General features: G+C 46.0%; 1 protein-coding gene across 2 annotated transcripts in view; it reads left to right on the top strand.

Annotated features, from left to right (window-relative positions):
- LOC132392320 (disintegrin and metalloproteinase domain-containing protein 9-like) overlaps window positions 1-24,216 on the top strand; it is a 134,686-nt gene that overhangs the window by 71,902 nt on the left and 38,568 nt on the right. For both annotated transcript variants that reach the window (XM_059966145.1, XM_059966148.1), the window contains exons 5-13: window positions 1,086-1,162; window positions 3,223-3,433; window positions 5,358-5,423; window positions 5,506-5,574; window positions 8,420-8,589; window positions 11,446-11,527; window positions 12,932-13,062; window positions 15,140-15,311; window positions 22,304-22,396. In XM_059966145.1, the coding sequence (XP_059822128.1) occupies window positions 1,086-1,162; window positions 3,223-3,433; window positions 5,358-5,423; window positions 5,506-5,574; window positions 8,420-8,589; window positions 11,446-11,527; window positions 12,932-13,062; window positions 15,140-15,311; window positions 22,304-22,396 (1,071 nt within the window). The remainder of the gene's footprint in view (window positions 1-1,085; window positions 1,163-3,222; window positions 3,434-5,357; window positions 5,424-5,505; window positions 5,575-8,419; window positions 8,590-11,445; window positions 11,528-12,931; window positions 13,063-15,139; window positions 15,312-22,303; window positions 22,397-24,216) is intronic.

Below are 24,216 nucleotides of genomic sequence, written 5' to 3'. Positions count from 1 at the left end.
AAGCTTTTTGAACCCAACAAAAGGCAACTATAAAGCTATAAGAAGGGAAAAGATGAAATATGAGGGCAAACTAGCCAATAATATAATGCAGGATACCAAAAGCTTTTTCAGATATACAAAGAGTAAAAGGGAGGTGCCAGTTGATATTGGACCACTGGAACATGATGCTGGTGAGCTAGGCAAACTCAAAGGTCGTAGGGTGGATAGGTCACCAGAACCGGATGGACCACATCCCAGAGTCCTGAGAGAGGTTTCTGAAGAGATAGCAGATACGTTGGTCATGACCTTTAATTCAGTGCAGGATTGGTGGAAGTGGGTGTGTAGCGTGGTCCGAGTAGGCGAGAGGGCTCCCCTTCCATCTGTCTCGGGCTCTGTCCACAGGATGCTGTGCTCTGACCTGGGTTGTCAGCATTATTTACATCTCTGCCTCAGTTAAGTTTCCTCATGGAGATGACCTCCATGAGGAAGTTGAGGCAGGTAGGGTGTCCAGAACCATTTGTAAGCACAGTGGGGGGTGGGGGGGGGGCACAAATAAGGTGTCAGCCATTCAGGAATGAAGTGACTCTTCGCTCTGTGGACAATGAACTTTTTGAATTCTCCAGGGTGTGGAGGCTCAGCCACCCTGTGCATTCGAGGTGAATTTATAGGGTTTTGGATATCAAGTAAGAATGTGTGAAAATACAAGAATATAGTGGTAAGGCAAGGAGGAGCAAACCTGAGGGGCTACTGCTTTGACTTAGGTGTTTGGAAAATGGTACTTTTTTAATTTATTCATTTATTTGTAAGAGTCAACCACATTGTTGTGGGTCTGGTGTCACATATAGGCCAGACCAGGTAAGGGCGGCAGGATTTCTCCCCTCAAGGACTTTGGGTTTTTACAAAAATCAGATATATTCTTTTATTGAATTCAAATTCACCCTCTGCCTTGGTGGGATTTGAACTCATGTCCCCAGCGTATAACTGAGTCTCTGTATTACTGATCCAGTGGGATTACCACTACACCAAATCTCCCCTGCTGAATTACGTTTGTTTTTAGAGTGGGGGCATATTTTCTTCTTATGCTTTCCTATGTTTTGTTACTGTAGGACCACTGCCATTTCCAAGGATTTGTGGAGGGGATGGACCGTTCTGTGGTTGCCGTTAGCACCTGTGATGGGCTAAGGTAAGTGCACGCTGTTCACTTTGTGTGCAGGTAACAGCGGTCTTTGCACAGGGTAATTCATTAGTTGACTTGTGGCAGTGAGTGACAGCTGCAGGTTTAAAGCTTTGGGCCTGCTTCGCAGTTGTCAGTTGGCATTCTGGGTGGAGTTGGGCCGATCTAGTGCCAGAGCCAGGTTTCTGCCCGTCTTCCTGGGGAGGCAAACTCTGGCAGAGCGGGCTCGTGCACTGTATCCTGTGGCTCTGTCTTAAGAATGGTCAGACGGAGTGTCGTTAGTCAAAGTCAGAGCGTCATCCACAGGGACACGGGCTTTTCAGCCTCTTGGATCCATGCTGACCAACAGGCACCCATTTGCCATAATCCCAACGTATTCTTCCAACGTCCCCATCAACATCCTACGTCCCACCACTTAACACACCAGGTGTCGATTAGTCTATCAGCCTACATGTCTTTGGGATATTGGGGGTAACTGGGGCAAATGATCTGCTCACAGGGAAGACACGCAGACCTCACATGGATACCCCCTGGGGTTCTGCTCCGAAACAGTGGCTTTACTAGTTGCACCTCTGTGCTGCCCTGAAGGCTTTTGTAAATACTTAAATGTCTTTTATAGTCAGGGATTTAAAAGTTGGTCAGAGATTTAAAGAATTAAAAAAATCAAATTAGTATAAGGATTAGCCTTTTTTTTAATCACTGACATATGTTGTGAATTTAGTTTTGTGGCAGCAGTACACAAAACTAATATATTGATATATTAAAATTTTTAAAAATCACTATAAGTTGCAATAGTAAGGAATAGTGAGGTCATTGACTGTTCAGAAATCTGATGGCAGATGGGAGGAAATTGTCCCCAAAAGACTGAGTGTGGGTCTTCATGATCCTGTACCTCCTCATTGATGGTGGTAATGAGACGAAAGCATGTCCTGGGTGGTGAGAGTCCTTAATGATGGATGTTATCTTCTTGAGACACCGCCTTTTGAAGATGACCTTGATTGTGGGGAGGGTTGTGTGCCAACTGAATCAACAGCCCCTCCGCAGCCTCGTGCTGTGCAGTGGAGCCTCTATACCAGGCAATGAGGCAGCCGGTCGAATGCTTTCCATTGTACATCTGTAGAAACTTGGTAAAAAAAATAAAAACACAAAATGCTGGCAGAACTCAGCAGGCCAGACAGCATCTATGGGAAGAGGTAGTGACGACGTTTCGGGCCGAAACCCTTTATCAGGAGTTCTGATGAAGGGTTTTGGCCCGAAATGTTGTTACACAACATCAAAATACCTGAGCAAAGCAACTGCCAAAAATGTCCTGTGCAGTGTATGATTGCCAGCACAGTCTCACCCTGCCACCTACAGGCCAGCTTTCATCCTTTGTATATTTATGCAAGACATCTTATTGATCGCACCAGATGTAGACTGTGCCAAAAAGTATTTCCCAGAAGGAACTCGTACAGCTTTGTTCTTGACAAGCGGTCACCTTTGACAACTTGACGAGGTTTAATGTGGCCACTTTGAAATCTCATCCTTGAAGTGTACCTTTACCCTAAGAAGGGACTTGACCCAGAAGGTTAACTGTCCACTTCCCTCTCTTGATGCAACCTGGCCCGCTCAGTTTCTCTGGGTTTTTGCGTGGTGCAGCTTTGTCTGTTCTGTCCTGTATTTAATGCAGGGCTGTGAAGGTTTACGGTATTCATGGCATCTTCTCAAGTTGTTAATCCTGCCAGTTGGTTGGCGTTTGCCCACTTCTGCTACACTAAAGAAGCAAACTCTACTTACAGTGCCAGCATTTAATGAAAAAATTGCATGATTATGCTGAAATCCCTTCCAGCCTCCCCCTCCTCCGTGAGCTCTGGGGAAAGCTCTCTGCTATAGTGTCCTGGAAAGCAAATTAAAGGGCTATTTCCACAGTAGTTATTCCGTGATGCTCCTCTCTCAGGAGCCTCCCTTCAGTAATCTAGTGCAATCATAGTGCTTGTCTGTTTACTTGTGCTTAATACAGATTCAAACACAGTGAAGATTACAAAAAGTTCCAATCGCCACAGATGTAATTGTACTTTGTTTTTTTGCAGAGGTCTGCTGCTCACAGACAAAACGCATTATGTCATTGAACCCCTGGAGAATTCCAGTATCTTTCAGCACCTGGTGTACCGTGTGGAGGATATGTTGGAAACACATTTAACTTGCGGCGTGACCAATGAGACTGGCTTCATGCCCCAGTATAATTCCGGTGGCACAGAGCAACAGCCGCGTGATGGACACAGCATAACGAGCTTCCTGCGTGTAAGTCGATCTTTACCATCTCTAGCTTGGTGTAGTGAATGAGCAGGTCGTGATGCAGGAATTGTCATCAAGTGTGGTGTTGTGGGTTTCAGGATAGGAACAATGATCCCTCTAAATTGTAATGACCAGTGAGCGCACAAGTCTGTGCTACCCATTTTCTTGCCCGGTGACGACAACATGTGCGCACTGCATAATTTCTTCAATAAAACTACTGTAAATAAATCAATTCTAAAATCCGCAGACAAACTCCATGTTGTCAGCACCGTCCACATCAGAAACCAGAAAAGGAAATGTGATTGTGTACGACTGTGAAGTATACTTAATGTGCCAATGAGGTAGAGGGTGACACGGTTAAATTCCTTTGGATAGGAATGGAACATGTATGAAATTATGATAAGCTTCAATAAGCAAGATATAGTGTGTTTCGGGGGTCAGGTTTGTTATCACTGTCATATCGTGAAAGTTGTTTTTGTAGCAGCAGTACAGTAAATGACATTAAAAAATTACTGTAAGTTACAATAAAAATAAGGAGGTAGTACAGAAGAGGAATAATGAGGTAATGTTCAGGGGTTAATGGACCATTCAGAAATCTGACGTAGAGGGGAAGAAACTGTTCCTAAAATGTTGAGTGTGAGTCTTCAAGCTTCTGTACTATCTCCCTGATAATTGTAGTGAAAAGAGGGCATGTTCCAGCTTGCAAGGGTCCTTAATGATGGATCCCACCTTCTTGAGACGCTCCCTTCTGAACATGTACTCAGTGGTGGGGAGGCTTTTGTCTGTGATGGGGTTGGAGGTTATCTGGAACTCTGGGTCCAGGGTGAGACATTTAGGACTGAGATGAAGAGAAGTTTTCTCATTTAGAGGGTGATGGGAATTCTCTGTCACAGTGATTGTGGAGGTCGTCACTGAATATATTTAGCAATTGGGTGGGTAGATTTCCTGTGGGGAGAGAGCAGTGATACACTTTTGAGATAGAAGATCAATCATGATCATAAATTGTGGGGCAGGACTGAAGAAGGGGAGAAGCAGGTAAGTATTCTGCGACAAGCCCAATGAGAGCTTAACTTGCTGACACGGGTGGAATCTTATGCTGACTGGAAACCAATCAGCAATGATTGTGCGAGCATAGCATATGCTAAATACACTGACCCAGTAGTGTAATAAACTTACTGGCTGAACCACACTAAAAGTGTAAGGAAAGCTATGCACTGGTTTTTGTGTTAGAATGTAGAACAGAGTTCTACAGGAAAAGTCCCTTCAACCCATGGTTTGCCTAAGTAAACCAATCCCTTCTCCCTGAAACATGTCCCTCTGTTTTCTGCCTCTCTTAGAGCCTCTTAAATGCCTCTATCATATCAGCCTCCACCACCACCTCTGGCAGAGCATTCTTGTGTTTACTTTTATAAATTTACTTTTGAAGTTTATAAAATACTTTTTCTCTCTGTACAGCTGCAGTCTGATTTGCTGAATTTTTGCACCTTTTTTTGTCTTGCCCCCCAACACTCCTTAATACAAAGGGAATAGAGGGATAAAGAGTAATGTGAGAAAGTGGCACTGGGGTAAAAGATTGCCCATGATCTTATTGAATGGGCAGAGTAAGGACTTGGAGCCTAATGATCCACTCCTATTTGTATTTCTGTTCTTTATCATTCTTTCCACCTGATTCTGTCTCCATATGCCATTGACTCTCCCCAATCCCATCACAATCTTCCTTTTCATCCTTCCCAACATCCCCTCCAGTTCAAACTCCAGTTCCCAATGGAAAGTCTGAGATGTTAACCTGTTTTTCTCTCTCCACGGATTCTGCCCGGCTTGCTGTGTGTTTCCCTCATTTTTCTCTTTTACTTAAGTTATACAATTTAAGTGGAGATAAGTTGTGTTCAAATTTGTAAAAAAAAAACACTATAACTTCTGTTACTTCCAGCACAAACGAGCCATACTGCCTCAGACTCGATATATTGAGTTCTTTCTCGTGTGGGACAAGGAGCTGGTGAGTGTGAAACCATTCTGACAAATGAAGGATTTAAAACTCTGCTGTTCTCCTTTAATGACCATGTTTCCCTCTTGTGCAGTTTGATCAAATAAGGAATGAGACAGCTGTGAGAGAGCAGGCAGTTCAGCTTGCCAATTACCTTGATGGGGTAAGTGTGCTTTCAGTTATTTTCATAGAATATACAATAGTACAGGCCCTTCAGCCCACAATATTGTGCCAACCCACTATAAACATATTCCACAATCAATCAAATCTAACATCCTACACAGACCATAGCCCTTCATTTTTCTTATATCGATGTGCCAATCTAAATGTCTCTTAATTGTTCCTATTTTTTCAGCCTCTACCACCACACCCGGCAGTGCATTTCAGACACATTACCACCCTGCATTTTTATAAAAATCTTTCACTGACATCTCTGCTAAACTTTCCTCTGCTTACCTTAAGGGTCTCAGCCGGAAATGTCAACTCCTTATCCCTTTCCAAAGATGCCACCTGACCCACTCAGTTCCTCTGTTATTGGCTGTTGCCACTCTGGTTAAAATATGCTTTTCATCTTACATAAGTTGCTTATCATCCTCCATCGCTCTAAAGAGAAAAGCCCTAGCTTGCTCAACTTTTCCTCATAGGACATGTCTCTAATCCAGGCAACATCCATTACATACAGGAGCAGAATTAGGCCATCTGACCCATTGAGTCTACTCTGTCATCCACCGTGGCTGATTTATAATCCCTCTCAACGCCATTCTCTTTTCTTCCCATAATCTTTGACGTCCCGACTAATCAGGAACCTATTAACCTCGGCTTTAAATATACTCCACGACTTGTCCCCCACAGCCACCTGTGGCAATGAATTCCATAGATTCACCAGTCTCTGGCAAACTCCTTATGTCTCTTCTAAATGAAGGTCCCTCTGGTCTGAAGCTGTCTTCTGGACGTAGACTCACCCAGTCCTCCCTGCATCCACTCTATGCAGCCTTTTCAATTTTCGATAGCTTTCAATGAGTTCCCCCTCATTCTAAACTCCAATGAGTACAAATCCAGAGCCATCAAACGCTCCACAAATGTTAACCCTTTCATTCCCAAAATCACTCTTGTGAGTAACCTCTGGACCTGCTCCAGTGCCAGTGCATCTTTTTTTTAGATAGGGGTCCCAAGATTGCTTACAATACTCCCAAGTGTGGTCTGAACAAGGTCTTATAAAGCTTCAGCATTACATCTTTGTTCTTGTATTCTAGTCTTCTGGAAATGAATGCTAATATTGCCTTTGCCTTCCTTACCAGTGACTCAACCTGCAAGTTAATCTTTAGGGAATTCTGCACAAGGACTTCCTTTGCACCTCTGATTTTTGAACTTTCTTCCCGTTTAGAAAATAGTCTACTCCGTTATTCCTTCCACCAAAGTGCATGACTGTATACTTCCCTACACTGTATTCCATCTGTCATTTCTTTGCCCATTCTCCTAATCTGCCTTGGTCCTGAAGCAGTCTTCCTCAAAACTAAACTTTATATAGTCTTTCTTTGACTGTGGAATGCTTTGGAGTACCGTGAAATGTTAGTGTTTATGGACAGCATCCTTCCTTTCAATCCCCATGTACAGTCCAGACTTTTCTTAGTGTGCTTATTTAAACTTTAACATGGGTGCAATATCTGTCCCGCTCACTGAGATCCACCTTCTCACTGTTTCCTGCACGAGGAAGTTTGTCATGATATCCCCGGGCTGATTAGTGACTGTCTTACAGTAATATCTGCTATTTCTGGCCTGAATCCAGTTCTGCCTTGCAGCGCAATGCACAATGGGTGTCCTAAGCACTTTATAACGTAACCCTAGATTAACAGCCCGCTTGGTGGTGCAAAAATATCAGCGTCGGACTCCGGAGTGAAGGTTCCCAAGTTTGAATCCAAGTCGGGTTGAGTGTCGAGCTAGCAACTCGGCCTCGTAAAAACAAGAATAGCTTGCTACGGAAACACCATCATGACTCCACTACCGAGTTAAGGGCTATTCTTCCCATAACAGCAGGAACCAGGGGACCAGCTGTTTGAGAGAGATCTGACAGGAAGAAAGTGGAAACTGAAGTAGTGAACTGGCGAGGAGCAGTAGCCTCTTGTTGCTTGTGTTGGTTGACCACTGACTTGTCTGTGTGTCGGTTCACATCCAGCGTGTCTCCGAGAGTACAGCACACGGCAGCTGTTCCAAGTATCAACACTGATACTCATCTCAGTGAGTACTTGTCACTGACAAACATAATTTCTGTCAAGGGTTGCCCAGTCACTGTAGATTTCATCTACTGGATCAGCCCACCACGAGAGACTGAATGAAGTCCATCTGCCCTAGCCTTATCAATCGATTTTTGTCATTTCCTCAAGGAAGCTCAGTCAAGTTAGGAGGTGGTAGAGCAGGGGCTAGCATGACACTATTACAGCTCGGGGAGTCGGAGTTTGGAGTTTAATTCCAGTGTCCTCCGAGTGCAAATTTTTATATTCCTACGTGTGTGATTGTGGGTTTCCTCCCACAGTTCAAAGATGTACCGGTTAGTAGGATAATTGGTTACTAGAAATTGTCCCATGATTAGGCAAGGGTTAAATTGCCGGTTTGCTGGGTGATGCGGTTTGGTGCTGTACCTAAATAAAATGAGATAAAGTTTATAAGACATGACCTCTGCCATGCAAAGCCGCTTTCACTATCCCTAATAAGTCTCATATTTTCCCAGATGTGAATACATGGAAACACTAACAATCTTCTCCAGTCATTATCCTCTCCTAACTTTGCCAGATTATCTCTATTGCTTTTCTTAAACAATGGAAAATAATTTTCAACTATATATGAACCATGATACACAATGTGAATGTAAAACAAGGTGGTAAGGAATTTAAGAATCCCATTCTGCTCTGAACCTGGTGTTGTGCCTTAGTAAAGCTGTTCAGCCAGAAATAAATTAGATCCATCATGAGTTAAACAGTACGTTCCTCCCTCTCACCCCCATCATACCACAGATATACAGAATGTTAAACATTCGAGTCGTGTTGGTCGGTTTGGAGATCTGGATGAATGGGAATCAAATCAGCATAGAAGGAGGAGCGGGTGAAGTACTGGTACGGTTTATGCAATGGCGAGAGAAGAACTTGCTGCCACGACGACGACACGATAGCGGGCATTTAATTCTGTGAGTCTTCTGGATGTTCACACCAAGTGATGTTACGTGCTCTGAAAATTAATTCCTGAACTGACTAATGTGTGTATTTCTCTTTCCACTTCTCAAACTTTTGGTGATATCTTCTGAAGATGATTGGCGATTACGTTAGTGCTCTTCTAGTAATCATTGTTACAACGTTAAAGGGTTAAATGTTAATGGTTAGAGGCCCCATGTTATGTAGCGGTTAGCGTGAAGCTATTGCGGCTTGGGGTGTTGGAGTTTGGAGCTCAGTTCTGGTAAGAAGTTTGTATATTTTTCCTGTGAGTGCTTGGGTTTCTTCCAGTTGCTCTGGTTTCCTCCCATGGTCCAGACGTTCTGGTCAGTAAGTTCTGGTCCACCCTTTAGTGGGGTTTGGGTTTACAGCTGGGCACCCTGTAGGGTGGGTTGGGGTGGACACCCTGTAGAAGGGCTGCGGAGAAGAATTTCAAGAACTAGGGCCAGTGTCAGTAATCTGACCTGGAACACTCTGGTTGAAGGGGCAGTGGGTCACTTTCAAAAGCAAACTGAGCAAATACTGGGGGTGGGGGCTTGGGTGAGGGGGGGTGGAAGCATTTGTGGATCGAACTGAGGAACAGATTGAGTCAATGAGTGAATGGTTTCTTGTGCAGGAAGAATTCTTTTGATTCTCCTATTAAATGACGACTGGGTGTCCCAGATTTTGTTCTTTTTTTTTGAAGATTTGCTTTTGTAGTGTAAAGGGGGTTACAGTAGTGCACGCAATGAGAACGCAGCCAATTTCTAATTGTCTAGAAATTTAATTGGACTGCACTTGAAAACCGTGTTCCAGAGTGAGTAACAATCGCAAACATTTATAGTTCAGGTCGGACCAGTCTGTGGACATTTCCAGCTGGTTCAGTTTGGTTTACTATTGTCTCACATATTGGTACAGTGAGAAACTGTTGGCATGCTATCCAGACATATCATTCCATACAGAAGCACGTTAAGATAATAGGAAAATCACTAATAGAATATAGTGTTATAGTTACAGAGATTCAGAGATTGTGCAGTGCTGGTAGACAAACAAGGTAGGCTGAGAGATCAAGATGTCGTCTTTATCGTTCAATAATTCCATTCAGGAATCTTAGTAACAGCAGGATTGAAGCTGTCCTTGAGCCTGGTAGGATGTGTCTTCAAGCTTCGGTCTGATGGAAGTAGTGGAAGAGGAGAGGATATCTTGAGTGGGAGAAGTCCTGAATATATTGGCTGCTTTCCCAAGGCAGCATGAAGTGTAGACAGGGTCTCTGGGCAGGAGGCTGGTTTTCTGATAAACTGGGCTCTGAAATTCCTTGCAGTCTCGGGCAGAGCAGTTCAATGCTGAGCTGTGATAGATCTGGATAGGATGCCTTCTCAGGTGGCGAATTCCCTTAACCTTCTGAGAAAGTAGAGGCAATTGAAGGGAAGGTTGTTGCCTTGATACCGTGCCACTATGTTTTTTTCCATCTCCTCCCGTTACTCTGTCTCATCGTTGTTGGAGATCCAACCCACTGTGGTGGATGAAGTTGGGGCTGAAACTGGCCACGCACTGTGGCGAGTGTAGAGTGGAGGAGGGGCTGGGAACGCGGCCTTGCTGGACACCAGTCTTGAGAATAATTATGAAGTCTTGCCTGTAGACCAGCTCACGTTCAACGTTTCCAGAGGGGTTGTTTCTAGTCAAGCCCTGTGTGAAGTCGGATGTTCCTGAAGGAAGGTGGGGTTACCCTGTGGCAGCTTGCAATCACTTATCTTTGTTGGCCTCGGCTACCTGCAGTGAGGACAGATTTTCCATGTCAAATCTCCCAATCTACCTCATGGTGGCACTTGCAGTTTATCTGTCCACCTGCATTGCACTTTCTTTTAAATGCAACACGATATCCTGCATGCACTGTTTCCCTTTGGTACGTGTACTTGTGTGTGGAATAATCTGACTGGATAGCACGATTGTAACTTGGTGTACATGACTGGAATAAAATAATTGCAGGTTCCAGGGTTACAACTCCCTGCCCTGGATGCCTCTGAAGAACTTTACCTGTGTGGTTCAGATGGGTGCCTGTTGCTTGTTTGTGCCACTTGTTCCTCAGTGGGGGTTCTTAGTAAGTCTTCCCAGGTAAAGACGCTTCAGTGCTCAGCAAAGCTGTGAAATCCAACTCTTTTCAATGTGCTCACTCCCGCTCCCCAGTCCTGGGGTGCTTGGACGCCTCTGACTTTGTCCAAGGTGGACACTTGTCTGAGGTGATGGTTGGAAATGTGAGGAGTGCCTGCTGTTCATCAGCTGGACCTGGAAAGGGGCAGGGTGGTATATTACAGACCGAACGGAGGGCTTCAGCTTGCCCTGTGGTTTTAAGACCGTAAGTCCTAGGAGAAGAGTTAGGCCATTCAGCCCATCAAATCTGTTCTGCCATTCCATTGTGGCTGATCCCGGATCCCACTCAGCCCCATACTTGCCATATTCCTTGATGTCCTGACCAATCAGGAAACTATCAACTGAATGAATGATCTTTATTGTCATTATGCAATGAAACTCTGGCTTCCTCTCAGGCAATTAAATAAAGCGGTAGATAAAAACAAGACAGTAATAGAAAAACAGTATTAATAGATAAGTAGCAGAAAATAAGTTGCAGCAGCACCAGAATATCACAGTAATGCACAAAGTGTCGTTAGTGTAAGTATTTGAGTCCCTCTGTGTGCTCACAGTTTCAGTCATTGTTCTGTGGGAGTGGTGTGATGGAGGCCACAGCTCCGGGGTAGAAGCTGTTCCTCAGTCTATTTGTTCTGGCTTCCACTTTAAGTATACCAGTTAAATGTGCGCTTTAAATCTTCTGCATTAAATGTGTATTTTGATGTTTTTAGGAAGAAGAGATTTGGAGGGTTTGCAGGTATGGCCTTTGTGAACACCATCTGTTCAGGGAGCCACAGTGGAGGAATCAATGTTGTAAGCAGCCATTTCTCACTACCTGCTCTTTCAAATTAACATCCGGATTGACTGTCCAGGCTTGTGTTTACACGTTGATTCTGATGCTCTTGGGGTGAATTAAGTATTATACTGCAGAGTCCAAAGTGAGGATGCTTTATAAAGGGGGGAATCACAATTACTAATGTGCACCCAGCAAGGACCTCCAAACATCAATGGTCTCGCTTCTGTGGTAGAAAATTCTGGTACAAAATTGAAAACCAGATTTGTATGGAGCTGTGAGTAGAACTGTCAGCTTCAGCACAGCTTATTCTTTTTGCTGCTGCTGAGATATTGTCTCCTGGGGTTCTGTACCTGCCCTGGTCCCACTTGGGTTTGGTTGGTCAAGAAGGGGTTTCTGTGCCCCAGATCGGTGACATCCAATGGGATGTCCAGTGCTCTGAGCTTTAAATGCTTTCCTGCTTGGGCTTTCCAGAGGAGAATAGCCGTTCAGTTCTGAGGCCACATGGAGCAGTGCGAGTTTGGGGGCAAGAGATAGTCACCAGGGATTAGCCTCCGGTGGGATGGATGAGAGGAGTGGGTCAGGTCGCTGAGGAGAACCGGGGTTGTGTTGGGATCGGGGAATGTTACAGAGGTAAAGTGGAAACCAGGGTCCCAGGAATGTTGGGATTCGGGGTTGGCAGGTGGACACAGCCGGTCGTTCTGGTGATGGATGAGAGCCAAGTGAGGGAGAGAGTGAATTTGCAGGAGTTCTTTGCAAAAAGATATTTCGAAGCAGTCCCTCACGTCTATGTACTTTGCCCATTTGAAATGTGAATACTCTTGAGATCTATTTTTTCTATTGGCTCCTGTAAGACGTACCAGAGAAAGCAAAGTTCAGTCAGTGCACTTATTTATGTGTTCACGCAGTCCGGGCCCATTCCCGGGGGATCCAGTGAATCTGGGAGCAGTTCTCGTGGTGGTGTCACGGCGAGGAGGAGAACTCAATCCCCGCGGATCGAAATCGCGCCTGTGCCAGAGCAGCTGCCTAAGTGTGTCAGAGTTCCGGATTCTGGCCCGATCTCAGTCCCTCCCACACCCACGTGGAGCTTGTGTGAATGCCTGGGTCCCCCTCCACAGTGCACTGGTTTCTTGCCACATCCGTATGAGAGAAATACGAGGCAGGCACTCGACTTGTGGAGGAACATCACTCCTCTTGCCCTGGGCACGAGCTGCTGTTGAAGTTTACCAAAAGCCGCTGGAGATGGGGGTCACGGGTGCTGGTTAAGTGCCCGGCCCTCCAGTGGACTGAGGGATTGATTTCTGTCACTGTGAGTCCCTGTTTATATCGCACACTGAAGTGGCTGCCTTCTGGAGCTTGTTGCCTGCTAGAGGGAAGTTTGGAAGCTGGGCTTTTCAGCAGTTACATTGTGGTTTCTTTTACAGTATAGCTTCAGCATTCCTCAGTTGGCTTCCGTTGTCGCTCATGAGTTGGGCCACAACCTGGGAATGAGCCACGACGATGGCCGCAACTGTGCCTGTGAAGCGAAGAACTGTGTTATGAATTCTGAAGCCTCGTAAGTAAACAGCCAATACTGCGCCTGCAGCTCTCGACATCAGTGACCTCAGTGTGTGCATAACATCTGTACCCTTTGCTGCACTTGGGTTACGTTGTCTTTGGTGGGGGGCGAGTCTGGTTGGAGTCACTTTATTATTCCCAGACAAAGTGGATATGACTGGGTAATTCCCCATTGTCCATGTTTGCTGACCAAGCGAGGCGTAAAAGGTCTGCTGGCAGAACTGCATGGCTTCACCAGCATCTGTGATGAGGAGAGGGAATCATTAATATTGTGGGTCAAAACCCTACATCAGGACTGAAATTTTGACAATTCCTTCGCCCCCCCCCCCCCCCCACCCAAAGATGCTGCTGGATCTACTGATTCCTCCGGCAGATTGTTTTGTAGCTCCAGACTCTCCCCCGCCCCACCCCTCCATCGTCAGTCTCCAGTGTCTGCTGTAGGAGAGAGAGAGAGAGACTGATTTTATGAATAGCATTTGTATCGAACTGTGCTACACTCACTGCACTTTCAAAAGAGAAATTACTTACCTTTAATGGGAGATTTTGCTGCAGTTTAAATTATTTAAGCAAAATCTGCCGTCTGAGTGAATTACTTACTTGCTACACTTTTTTGGGGGTCCTGTGCTACCCCCCCAACGTCCAACTCGTTGCCTGGTGCCATGTTATTAAAAATACTCCTTTTCTCACACATCCCAATTTGGATGTGGATAAGAGCAAAGTCAAATCAGGCAGAGAGAAGAGACACAAACACAGGAAATTCTGCAGTTGCTGGAAATCCAAAGCAACACACACACAATTCTGGAGGAGCTCAGCAAGTCAGACAGCACTTATGGAAATGTGTGAGCAGTCGACATTTCAAGTGGAGAATCCTCCTTCAGGACTGGAAAGGAAGAGGGAAAGACACCGGAATATGAAGGCTGAGGGAGGGGAAGGAGGATACCTGGAAGGTGATAGGTGAAGCCAGGTGGTTGGCAAAGATAAGGAAGAAGGAGTCTGATATGAGAGTAGACCATGGGAGAAGGGGAGGGAGGAAGGAACCTTAGGGGAGGTGACAGGCAATTGAGAAGAGGTAAGAGGTCAGAATGGGGAATAGAAGAGGGGGTAGGGGAAATGTTTTTACTGGAAGGAGACATTTATATTCATGCTGTCAGTTTGGAGGCTACCCAGCTTTTCCAATCTGAAGGTGGCCTTGTCTTGGCACAAGAGGGAGCCAAGGACTGACATATTAGAACAGGAATGGAAATTGGAATTAAAGTGTTTGGCCACCGGGGAGTTCCACTTTTGGCGAGTGGAATGGGGGCACTCAGTGAAGTGGTCTCCCAGTTTACTATGGGTCTCACCATTGTGGCTGAGGCAGCCTCTGCGGAAGGAAGTGGACGGTTGGCATTTCGGGTCGCAGCCCTTCGTCTGAACAGAAAGACGGGAGATAAAAAGGTAGAGTTAAGAGGTGGCACAAGAACTGGCAGGTGGATCCAGACAAGGGTGACAACAGGCAGGTGAGAGAAGGGGAGACTGGGAATGGCATCATAAACTGGCAGATGATAGGTGAAAGTTTCAAAGGGCTGGCAAAGGAAGGGCAAGAGGTCTATTTAAAGAGAAGGAAACTGAAATAAAAGCAGTTACTCCATAAAATGCAGTGAGTGGAGGATAGTTACAAATATAAATTCATTGTCAATGACTTGGCAGCACTGCAGACATGGGATAAAAGTGGAAAATGCTCTATTCAGCAGGTCAGGCGGCATCTGTGGAGAAAGAAATTGTTAATGTTTCAGTTCTGAAACATTAACTATTTCTGTCTCCAAAGATGTACACAATCTGTTTAATGTTCCCAGCATTTTCTGTTTTAACTGCAGATTTCCAACATCTGTGGTTTTATTAAAATTTCCATTGAATGATATGGGGAATTAGCCAATCATCTGCAGTCCTGCTGATAAAATGCAGACATGAGAAGCTGCAGATGCTGGAGGAACTCGGTGGGTCAGACAGCATCCGCGGAGGGAAATGGACAGCTGACGTTTTGAGTGGAGGCCATTCGGCCAGACTTCCAGTTCTTATGCTGCCTGATGCTGTTGCAGGAACGCCGTGAACTTCAGCAGTTGCAGTGCCGATGACTTTGAAGCGATGATCATAAACAAAGGAGCCTGGTGCCTGCTGAACATCCCCAGTCCTGAGGAAGAGTACAGTCCTCCGTTTTGTGGCAACAAGCTGGTGGATACCGGTGAAGAATGTGATTGTGGATCGCCAGAGGTCAGTGTACATCTCCTTCCATCTCATTATTCAACACAGCTATGGATTGATGGGCCTGAGCAATTGATGGAGTGACACTTTGGGCCACAGTTGTTGACCCTTTGGTCTATGGTTCTTCCTTCCAGTGTTTCCTTTCCCCCTTAGTGTCATCCTATGAGTTCCTGCTATTGATAATCACTCCACTGGTTTAACTGGAACATACGTCACCTATTTTGACATTAATGCCCTTAAACACCACTGGATTCAATCGCTAGAAATGGCGTGTGTAAAGGTTTACAGTACCAGGGTAATAAAATAGCGGTTCGCTTCCCGCCACTGCCAGCAAGGAGTTTGTATGTTCTTCCCCTGACCCAGTAGGTTCCCTCCGAGTGCTCTTGTTTCCTCCCACGTTCCAAATTCACACTGATCAAGGGTAGTAAGTCCTTGGGCTGTATTGGGTGTTGACACAAATGCCACTTTTCACTGTTTCGATAAGCACGTGACAAAATAAACTTTGTCTTTATCCCTTTAATCTTGGGTCGCGCCTGCACGCCTCTTGTGCAGCCAAGGTGAAGTGCCAGAGATGAGCCACTCCCACAAAGTGCTGGCGGAACTCGGCAGGTCGGGCCGAGATCTCTCGTCAGGACTGATGAAGAGTCTCGGCCCGAAATGTCAGCTGTTTATCCCCCCGCCATAGATGCCGCCCGATCTGCTGAGATCCGTCAGCATTTTGCGTATGCTCAAGGTTTCCAGCGTCTGCAGAATCTCTTGTGTGGGAGATTTCCCACTGACATTTGGGTGGGAGTGCGGTATGAAGTTAAAACCTGCACTGACTGACCCGTGGTCAAGGATCGATAATTGTTCCATCTCTGACCCAAGTGCATTTTCAGAGAAGCAGAAGCGGAGACCTGAATCACTGCGCAGCCCGTAAGCAAGAGCACCGGCCTCGTGCGGAAACCCTGACCAAATCACACTGCCCGGCACAGTTTGAGCTGACACAGGCAGCTTGGTGTTGCCAGTCTGGTGAGACAGCCTGCCGTCGGTGATCTGTGTGTGCGGGCGTGCCCACGGGCGTATCCTCGAGTCAAATAGAATTCATTTTCACGTGCACAAGCTCGGTGAGGTGCAAGTACAATAAAAGAAAAGTTGCAGCAGCATCACAGGCAGGTAGGTGGAGACAGGACGGAGAATGTAAACTGTATATCAATAAAACAAGACAATGGTCATTTCAGTACAGCACTGGAACAGGCCCTGCAGTCCACAGTGTGGCTGACTGATGGAGCTAATGACACCTAATCAGACTAGTCCCTTCTGCCTGCATACGATTCGTTGTCTGCCTTTCTAAGGGCCTCTTAAACACTTTGGTCATCTCAGCCTCCACTGCCACTCTTGGCAGTACTTTCAAGACCCCAACTGTCTTTCGAATGTTTATTTACTTATTTAGCGATACAACGCGGAGTGGGCCCTTCTGGACCTTGGAGATGCGCAGCCCCAGCAACCCTGATTAACCCAAACCTCGTCACGGCACAGTTTACAATGACCCGGCACGGCTTTGAGCGGAGTGAGGAAGCGGAGAACGTCCTTGCGCTGCACGGGGAAACGTACAGACACTCCTCACAGAGCAGCGCCAGAATTGAACTCTGAGCAATGGAGAGTCCAGGGCTGAAATAGAGTCACGCCGACAGCTAAGCTACCCTGGCGTTCGTGTCCTCTCCTAAAATGCATGCCCTCCGGTACTGGGCATTTCGACCCTGGGAGGAAGATATTGGCTGTTTTTTTGTGCTTCTCATAATTTTATTGGTCTCTGTCAGTTCGCCCCTCAGCCTCCGTCGCTCCAGGGGAAACAACCCAGGTCTGACCACCCTTTATCCCTCCTGCTCTCTAATCCAGGCGGCATCCTGGTAAAAGTTCTCTGCATCCTTCCTATAACGGGATGATGAGAGTTGTTTGTAGTTCTCCAGATGCAGACTAACCAGACTCTCATAAAGCTGCAGTGTAACTTTCTGACCCTCAAACTTTGCGTCATGTAATCAAGGCAGGTCTTTACCACCCTGAAGGGAAAACAGACTCTGCAGAGCAATGTCAGAGACCAATCCCTGGTAATGCAGGAGGTGGTGCGTAGTGTTCTGTCTGCAGTGATTGAATTCAGTGGTGAGGACTGACATCAGAGCCACAGGAAGTGATTTCTGTGGAGAACAATCTATTTAGTTAGCGATATAGTGTGGAGTAAGTCCTTCTGTCCCTTCAAGACACTGGTCCACATTCTGCCCCAGTAACACCAATTAACCCTAACCCAACCTCGAGGCAATTTACCATACCGGGTATGAGTTTGGACTGTGGGTAAAAACCAGAGCACTCTGGGAAAATTAAAGCATTCCACGGGGAGGACATACAGCCTCCTTAAAAACTGATCTCTGAACTCTGGATTGCCCCCAAGCTGTGATAGTGTCACGCTAATCACTAATCTACCATGACAGCCAACCAACAGAATGAGTCATAGAGAGGCTCTTTGGCCCATTGAATCCATGCTGACCGCTAACAGACTTACAATTTGAGTAAATTCAGAATTATTCCCAGAGTTCTTCCCTCATCCTACCACTCATATACGCACTGAGGGCTGTTTAAGCTACCAACTCTCATGTCTTGGGGATGCGGGAGGGAGCCGGGGAAATCCACTTGGTTGTAGGGAGAGTATGCCAACTCCACACATGTTGAGTTCAAGATCAAATCTGGGTCACTGGCCTTGTACCAACTGTGCGATACTGGCTGGAATACAGGAATTAAAATAGTCTTGTTTGCATTAGTGTAAATGGTCCCTTTATGTCAAGTATGAGTCATAGATTCCTGGAGTCGTACAGCACATAAACAGGCCCTTCTGTCCATCCGCACTCATCCTCTGTCCCTTTCTGTGCACTGCCTACCTGCTTAAATGCTCTTAAACCGACTGATTGTATTTGATTCCATCTCTTCCATTGGCAGGCATTTTCCAGACATAAACCATTGTGTGTGTGTTTGGGGTGGGGGGGGGGGGGAATGTCTCTTTGTTGCTGCTTGTGCTTAGTGTGAGGGAGAAAAGAGGAGGTTAAGTTCCTTATCATAGTGGAGCCCGAAGCAAGCACTGTATGCCAGGGGACCACAGAGCTTTGTCATTAACGATACCCGTTCCCTTGGAGCCAATTGACCTCTCCCGCGCAAGTGGTGTGGGAGACTGCAGGGACGTGTGGAATAGCTGAGGCCTACATTCCCCTGAGTGCAGGAGGATGAGGGGAGATCTTACAGAGGCGCACAAAATTGCAGCAACAGAGTGAATCCTTGCAGGGTTCTTTATCCCTTTCAGGTTGGGTGAGAGTTTTGGGGCGATTGGTGAAATATTTAAGGAGAATCGAAGGGGGGAATTCTTCACGTGTGAAGGGAATTCTTTGTGCGGGGGAGATGAGACTGTGGAGAGTTAGGGGCAGGGTCAGCTGTAAGATTTAAGAGAAGTTTGGGTAGGTACGTGGAAGGAGGCGATGCCAAGGGGAATTTATTATCGAGGTGCATATAGGCCACTATTTGACATTCATTTTCTTGCATACGTTTACAGGAAAATAAAGAAAAGGTCTTCATTCAGAAAAGGACTAGGCAGAGGATTAGTTCAGCATGGACTAGATGGGCCAAAGGGCTCTTTCTGTGCTGTAGTACTCTATGAATCAATGATGACCCTGTGCAGATTGTTTCCACTTTAGTTCCATGTTGTCTAGAATCACTCAGACCTTGTAGAGAGCTGCTTCTGGGCATCATTTTGTTTGAAATGAGGCTTTCTAAATCATTGCTGGAACCTGCCAACCTAGGTTGGAGATGGGGTAGTGGTATTCTATTTTGGTTAAAAACCACAGGCAGAAGCAGGTTGTCCCACTGTTAACCCTGTGGAAACCATCAGGGTTACAGGAAGATGCAGGTTTTTAGCAATGTCTCAATGAATACCACATCTTGCTTATACTGCAGGCATTTCATGGCACACGTAACCATGTACCTTACTAAATCACTGAGAACATAGGTTAAAACCTTCAGGACGGAGGTGCAGAATCTTCACATGCACCTACGTACTGTGTGTTTGTAGACCCTGTTTTCCAAGAGATCTGCAAATCTGGACCCTTTGAATCAGAATTTGGAGCAGCAGCATTGAAGGGTGAATAGCATTAAAACTGTCTGATGGTTCAGAGCCTTCCCTCCCTCTGAACAAAGGGAGGGAGGTCATCTCTCTCCTTGCACCTTGAAACTGATTCTTAAAAGCAGTTGCATTGTGATCAGTTGGTGTAGTGTGCCACAGTGTGGTAGCAGGAGGTATTGCATGTCCGTGGAATGAATTCCAATCCACTAGATTAATCCACCCCGACCAAACCTGCACAGTACCTAGTGAAAATCTTTGACAGCTTGCACTGTGTGGGGTACTATGCCCTACAAGCAGGAAGGGGGTGGATACTACCTGGTCAGTTTGGTTTAGGAGAAGACCTTTGGTACGATATGAAGCACGTACGTGAAGGACATGCTCACCGAAATGGCGTGTGGGGACGGAGCCAGGAATTTGGTCAGACTGTACAACACAGGCATCCATAGTACAGTTCCAAGAAATGGGTGGGAACCAGCCACCTTCTGCTTCATCTGGGGAATCCAAGATAGAGCATGTCTGGAGGATAGCAATGCGCAGGTGGAATTGTGGTTGTGGGGGGTGGGGGTAGATCAACATCCCCCAACATTGCCTTTGTCCTGATGACCATCTTTATGTGCGGGTCTGAAGTATGCCCACAGCACGTGTCCCTCTGTGCAGATGTTTTACCAGTCCCTGACGCTGTGAAGGGAGGTGTTCCATTCAGTCTGTCGATGTCACGCTACCCGTCCTTTGTGGAACAGTTCCTTCAGAAAAATCACCTTTGTCCACAGTGTCCTGCATCTGTAGGAGAATGAATCCTGTGGGACAGTTCCTCAAGCATACTGTCAAAGCCATTGATCATTGCCAGAACTTGATAACAGGCATCAAGACATCACTGGTCTGGCAGTGAGAGGGGCCCTCCATAAACTTTTGGAGTGTGCACTCTGTCCATTCTTTCTTTGTATTTCCAAAGGTTTGTCCGAAGTAGCTGTATAACAGAGAGCTCTCTAACCTACGTGGTACGCATAAGACAGATATCAAGTGCTGCAGAACAATTATCAGAGAAGTGAAGGAGGCATTTTATTCTGCCTGAAACTTGCTGGTTTTCCAGTGCAGTGAGATGCAGAAGTAGATGCCGAGGAGTTCACTAAAGCTCGGTGCAGCCAATGCAAAGATCTTGTAGTGAAGGACTGCAGTCTAAAATCCTGATTTTACTGAACATGTAGGGCTAGGTCCTGTGTAACAATCCCATAGACATTGTAAAGCAGGGTTTCCCAACCTGGGGTGCATGTATCGCATGCTTACGGGTTTTGGTTCATGATATAAACAAGGTTGGGAACCCCTGCTGTATGCTGTAGAATCTTTTGTCCAAAGAGGTCACATGACTGGCATTGGTGCCTTGTACATAGAATATATTGACTTGAGAAACCACAAGTGCAAAGACTTAACAATATGTGAATAAATAGTGTGGACAACACTGTGAAACTAAAGAGAGACTACACTGGTTTGTATTTCTTAAATATTTTAAGAAGTTACTTCTGGGAAAAAAAAGTCTAACTAAATTATCAGAGTTTATTACTGATAATATCCATAAACCAGCTGTAATCGTTCACTCCCATAAATTAACAAAGGCAGCAATGTACTGAAATGATGTCTTTTTTTCTTAAAATCATAAATGTTCATAAAATATTTTAAGATCAAGTTTATTGTTATCAGTTGTGGGTCTTCAGACTCCTACAATGTTCTCAATATTGATAGAGAAGCAGAAAACTAGACCAGGAATGGCTATTCAGCACACTGAACGACTGCCGCTGCTACTGTGCAATCGGAAAAATTTCCGGGAGGAAGGCCCTGAATCCTCGGCTTTGCCTGTTGCTTGGCAGCCAATGCCAGGGTCGAAGTGCTCAGCAGAGATGGTGCTCGGTGTCGGAGGGCTGGTCGGAGGCTCGAAGTTTTCAGACGGACTCAGAGTTGGCTGTCGTCGGGGCTCCCAAAGTGCTGCATCGGGAAGCTTTGCGGCACTGGAGCTTCATGGCAGGAAGAGTTTTTCTTCCTTCTACCGTCTGCGTGAGATGATGGGCTGTCGTGACTTTGAGACTCTCTTTTAAACCGTGCCATGGTCTGCTCTTTATCAGATTACGGTATTGCTTTGCATTGTTGGAACTATGTGTTATAATTATGTGGTCTTTGTCAGTTAGTCTTTTATCAATTATGGTTTTGTCTGTACTGTTGAAACTATATGTTAACTATAACTATATGTAACTATGTGGTTTTGAGTAGGTCTTGTAGCTTTAGGTTTGTCTGATGGATTTGTAGTTCCTTTCCGGGGAACGTGCTAAGACGGTAGTGCGGTATCGATACACAGCAGCCTCTCCGGACTCTGGATTGGGGATTAGCAAACGTAATGAGGCTTTTCTTATGTGGTCTGTTTTGTGCTTTTTTGTGATATCATTCCGGAGAACGTTGTCTCATTTTTAACTGCATTGTATTTGTGGTTATAAATGACAATAAACTGAATCTGAATCTGAGATGATGGATTTGGTGTTTTGGTGGGGGAACAAGTGAAAACTGTTTTTCATTATATTTTGTAAGGACCAACATTTGTTGCCCATCAAAGCCGCACAGTAAAGTACAGTCCCTTTACTGAAGCCACACTTCAACTTACAATCAAACTGAAGCCCTTGGCAGAAACCTGTGGGCCAAGAAGCACCGACTTTGCCAAGGGGCTGGAGTTGTGGAGAGTCTGGTTCAGTAGGGGAAGCAGATGTTTTATTTACTCTGACTACGTTGTGAAAGGATGGAGAGGGCAGTGGGTGAAGGGTGAATTGCTTTCGTTGACTGCTGTTAAGTTTGCCACGCTGAGGTTGGTTGATTCTTTTTGCAGGAGTGTAAAAATGACCGGTGTTGTGAGGCGTCCACTTGTAAACTCAAGTACGGAGCGGAGTGTGCGACTGGGGTCTGCTGCAATAAGTGCAAGGTAGGTGCAAGGTAAAGAGCAGGCTACGAAATGGGGCAGGAGCCATCCCCTCTGATCTGACATGCCATTCAAGAAATCAGGGTGGAGTCTGTTCCACTCCTCTTAGACTCACCAATAGCTCAGAAAGTTAATCTTTACTGACTTGTGCCTCTGATCTCTGGGCTACCGATGCTGTGGCATCTGTCATTCACCTGGTCCTGCTGCACCGAGAAAACACAATGTTGTTTCAGAATGTTGTTTCTGGATTTCAGTTTGCTGACGTCCCGCAGACGTTGGTGAACGAACTACTCCTCAGTCTAAATACACCATTGCGCAACCGGGTGTTGGACCTCCTAACGAACAGTCTTCGGATAGTCAGAATGCATAATTGCTCCTCCCTCCCCATCATCCTCATCATGGGTGCCCTCCAGGGTTGTGTGCCGAGCCCATTGCTGTACCCTCTGCCCGCACGTGACTACATGGCCAAACACACGAGCAATCGCATCATCACGTTCGCTGATGACGTGGCAGTGGTGGGGCTCATCACCAACGATGATGAGATGGCCAACGAGAGGAGGAGGCAGAGCTCGAGGCCTGGTGCCAGGCAAACAACCTCTTCCTCAATGTCAAAAAGACAAAGAGTTCAGGAGAGCTTGCACCACGTACTTCCCTCTATACATCAGCGGCACAGCAGTGGAAACTGCAAGCAGTTTCAAACTCCTGGGAGTGTACGTCACATACAACCTCTCATAGACCCTGAACATATATAGCCATATAACAATTACAGCACAGAAATAGGCCATCTCGGCTCTTCTAGTCCGTGCTGAACGCTTACACTCACCTGGTCCCACTGACCCGCATTCAGCCCATAACCCTCCATTCCTTTCCTGTCCGTATCCTACAGAGTCAAGGAAGCTCACCAACGCCTCTACTTTCTGAGGAGGCTGAAGCGAGCTGGACTTTGCACATCCATGCTCATGTCATTCTATAGATGCACGGTAGAGAGCATCCTGACCAGCTGATATAGAAACTGCACTGCGACAGACAGTAAGGCTCTATGACGGGTAGTCAAAACTGCCCACCACGTCACTGGCACCAGCTTACCAGCCATCAAGGATGTGTATTCAGAAAGGTACTGGAAAAGTGCCAGTAACACTATGAAGGATTGCACCCACCCTGCACATAGACAGTCACTCCCACTCCCACTCCCATCCAGAAGCGGGTTACATAGCTTCCTTGCCAGGACCACCAGACTGAAAAAGTTACTTTCTCCAAGGAACGCCACAAATCAAAACCTCCACCAGCTATTTCCACCACTACTTTATTATTTCCTGTTCGTCAGTTTGCGTACAACCTGGCATCACTTTATGGATGTACCATCAATCCATGCATATAAGCTGTCTTAGTTTGTGTTGCTTATTATTGTTGTGTTCTGCATTTTTTTCTGGATTTTTTGTGCTCCATCGGATACAGAGTAACAGTTATTTTCTTCTCCTTTAGACTTTTGTACAGGAAGTGACGTTAAACATTCATGAATCTGTCTAAAATGGGTGTCCCTTACTCTGTAATGCTGCCCCCCCCCCCCCCCCTCACCGTTTTAGATTTCATTACCCAGGGGAAATTCCCTCTCAGCATCCACCAATTAATCCCCTCACCCATCAGAATATGCCGGCTGGTGGTGTAGTGGCATCAGTGCCGGACTTCGGAGCGAAGGATCATGAGTTCGAATCCAGCCGGCTCCCTTCCAAGCTTTCCATCTGTGCTGGGTTGAGCATCGAGCTGGCAATTCGGCCTCGTAGAAACAAGAAAGCCTGCTTAAAAAAAAACACTGTCACGACGGC

Source organism: Hypanus sabinus, chromosome 1, assembly GCF_030144855.1.
Source record: "Hypanus sabinus isolate sHypSab1 chromosome 1, sHypSab1.hap1, whole genome shotgun sequence".
Taxonomy (NCBI): Eukaryota; Metazoa; Chordata; class Chondrichthyes; order Myliobatiformes; family Dasyatidae; genus Hypanus; species Hypanus sabinus.
This window is presented reverse-complemented; position numbering and strand designations above follow the sequence as displayed.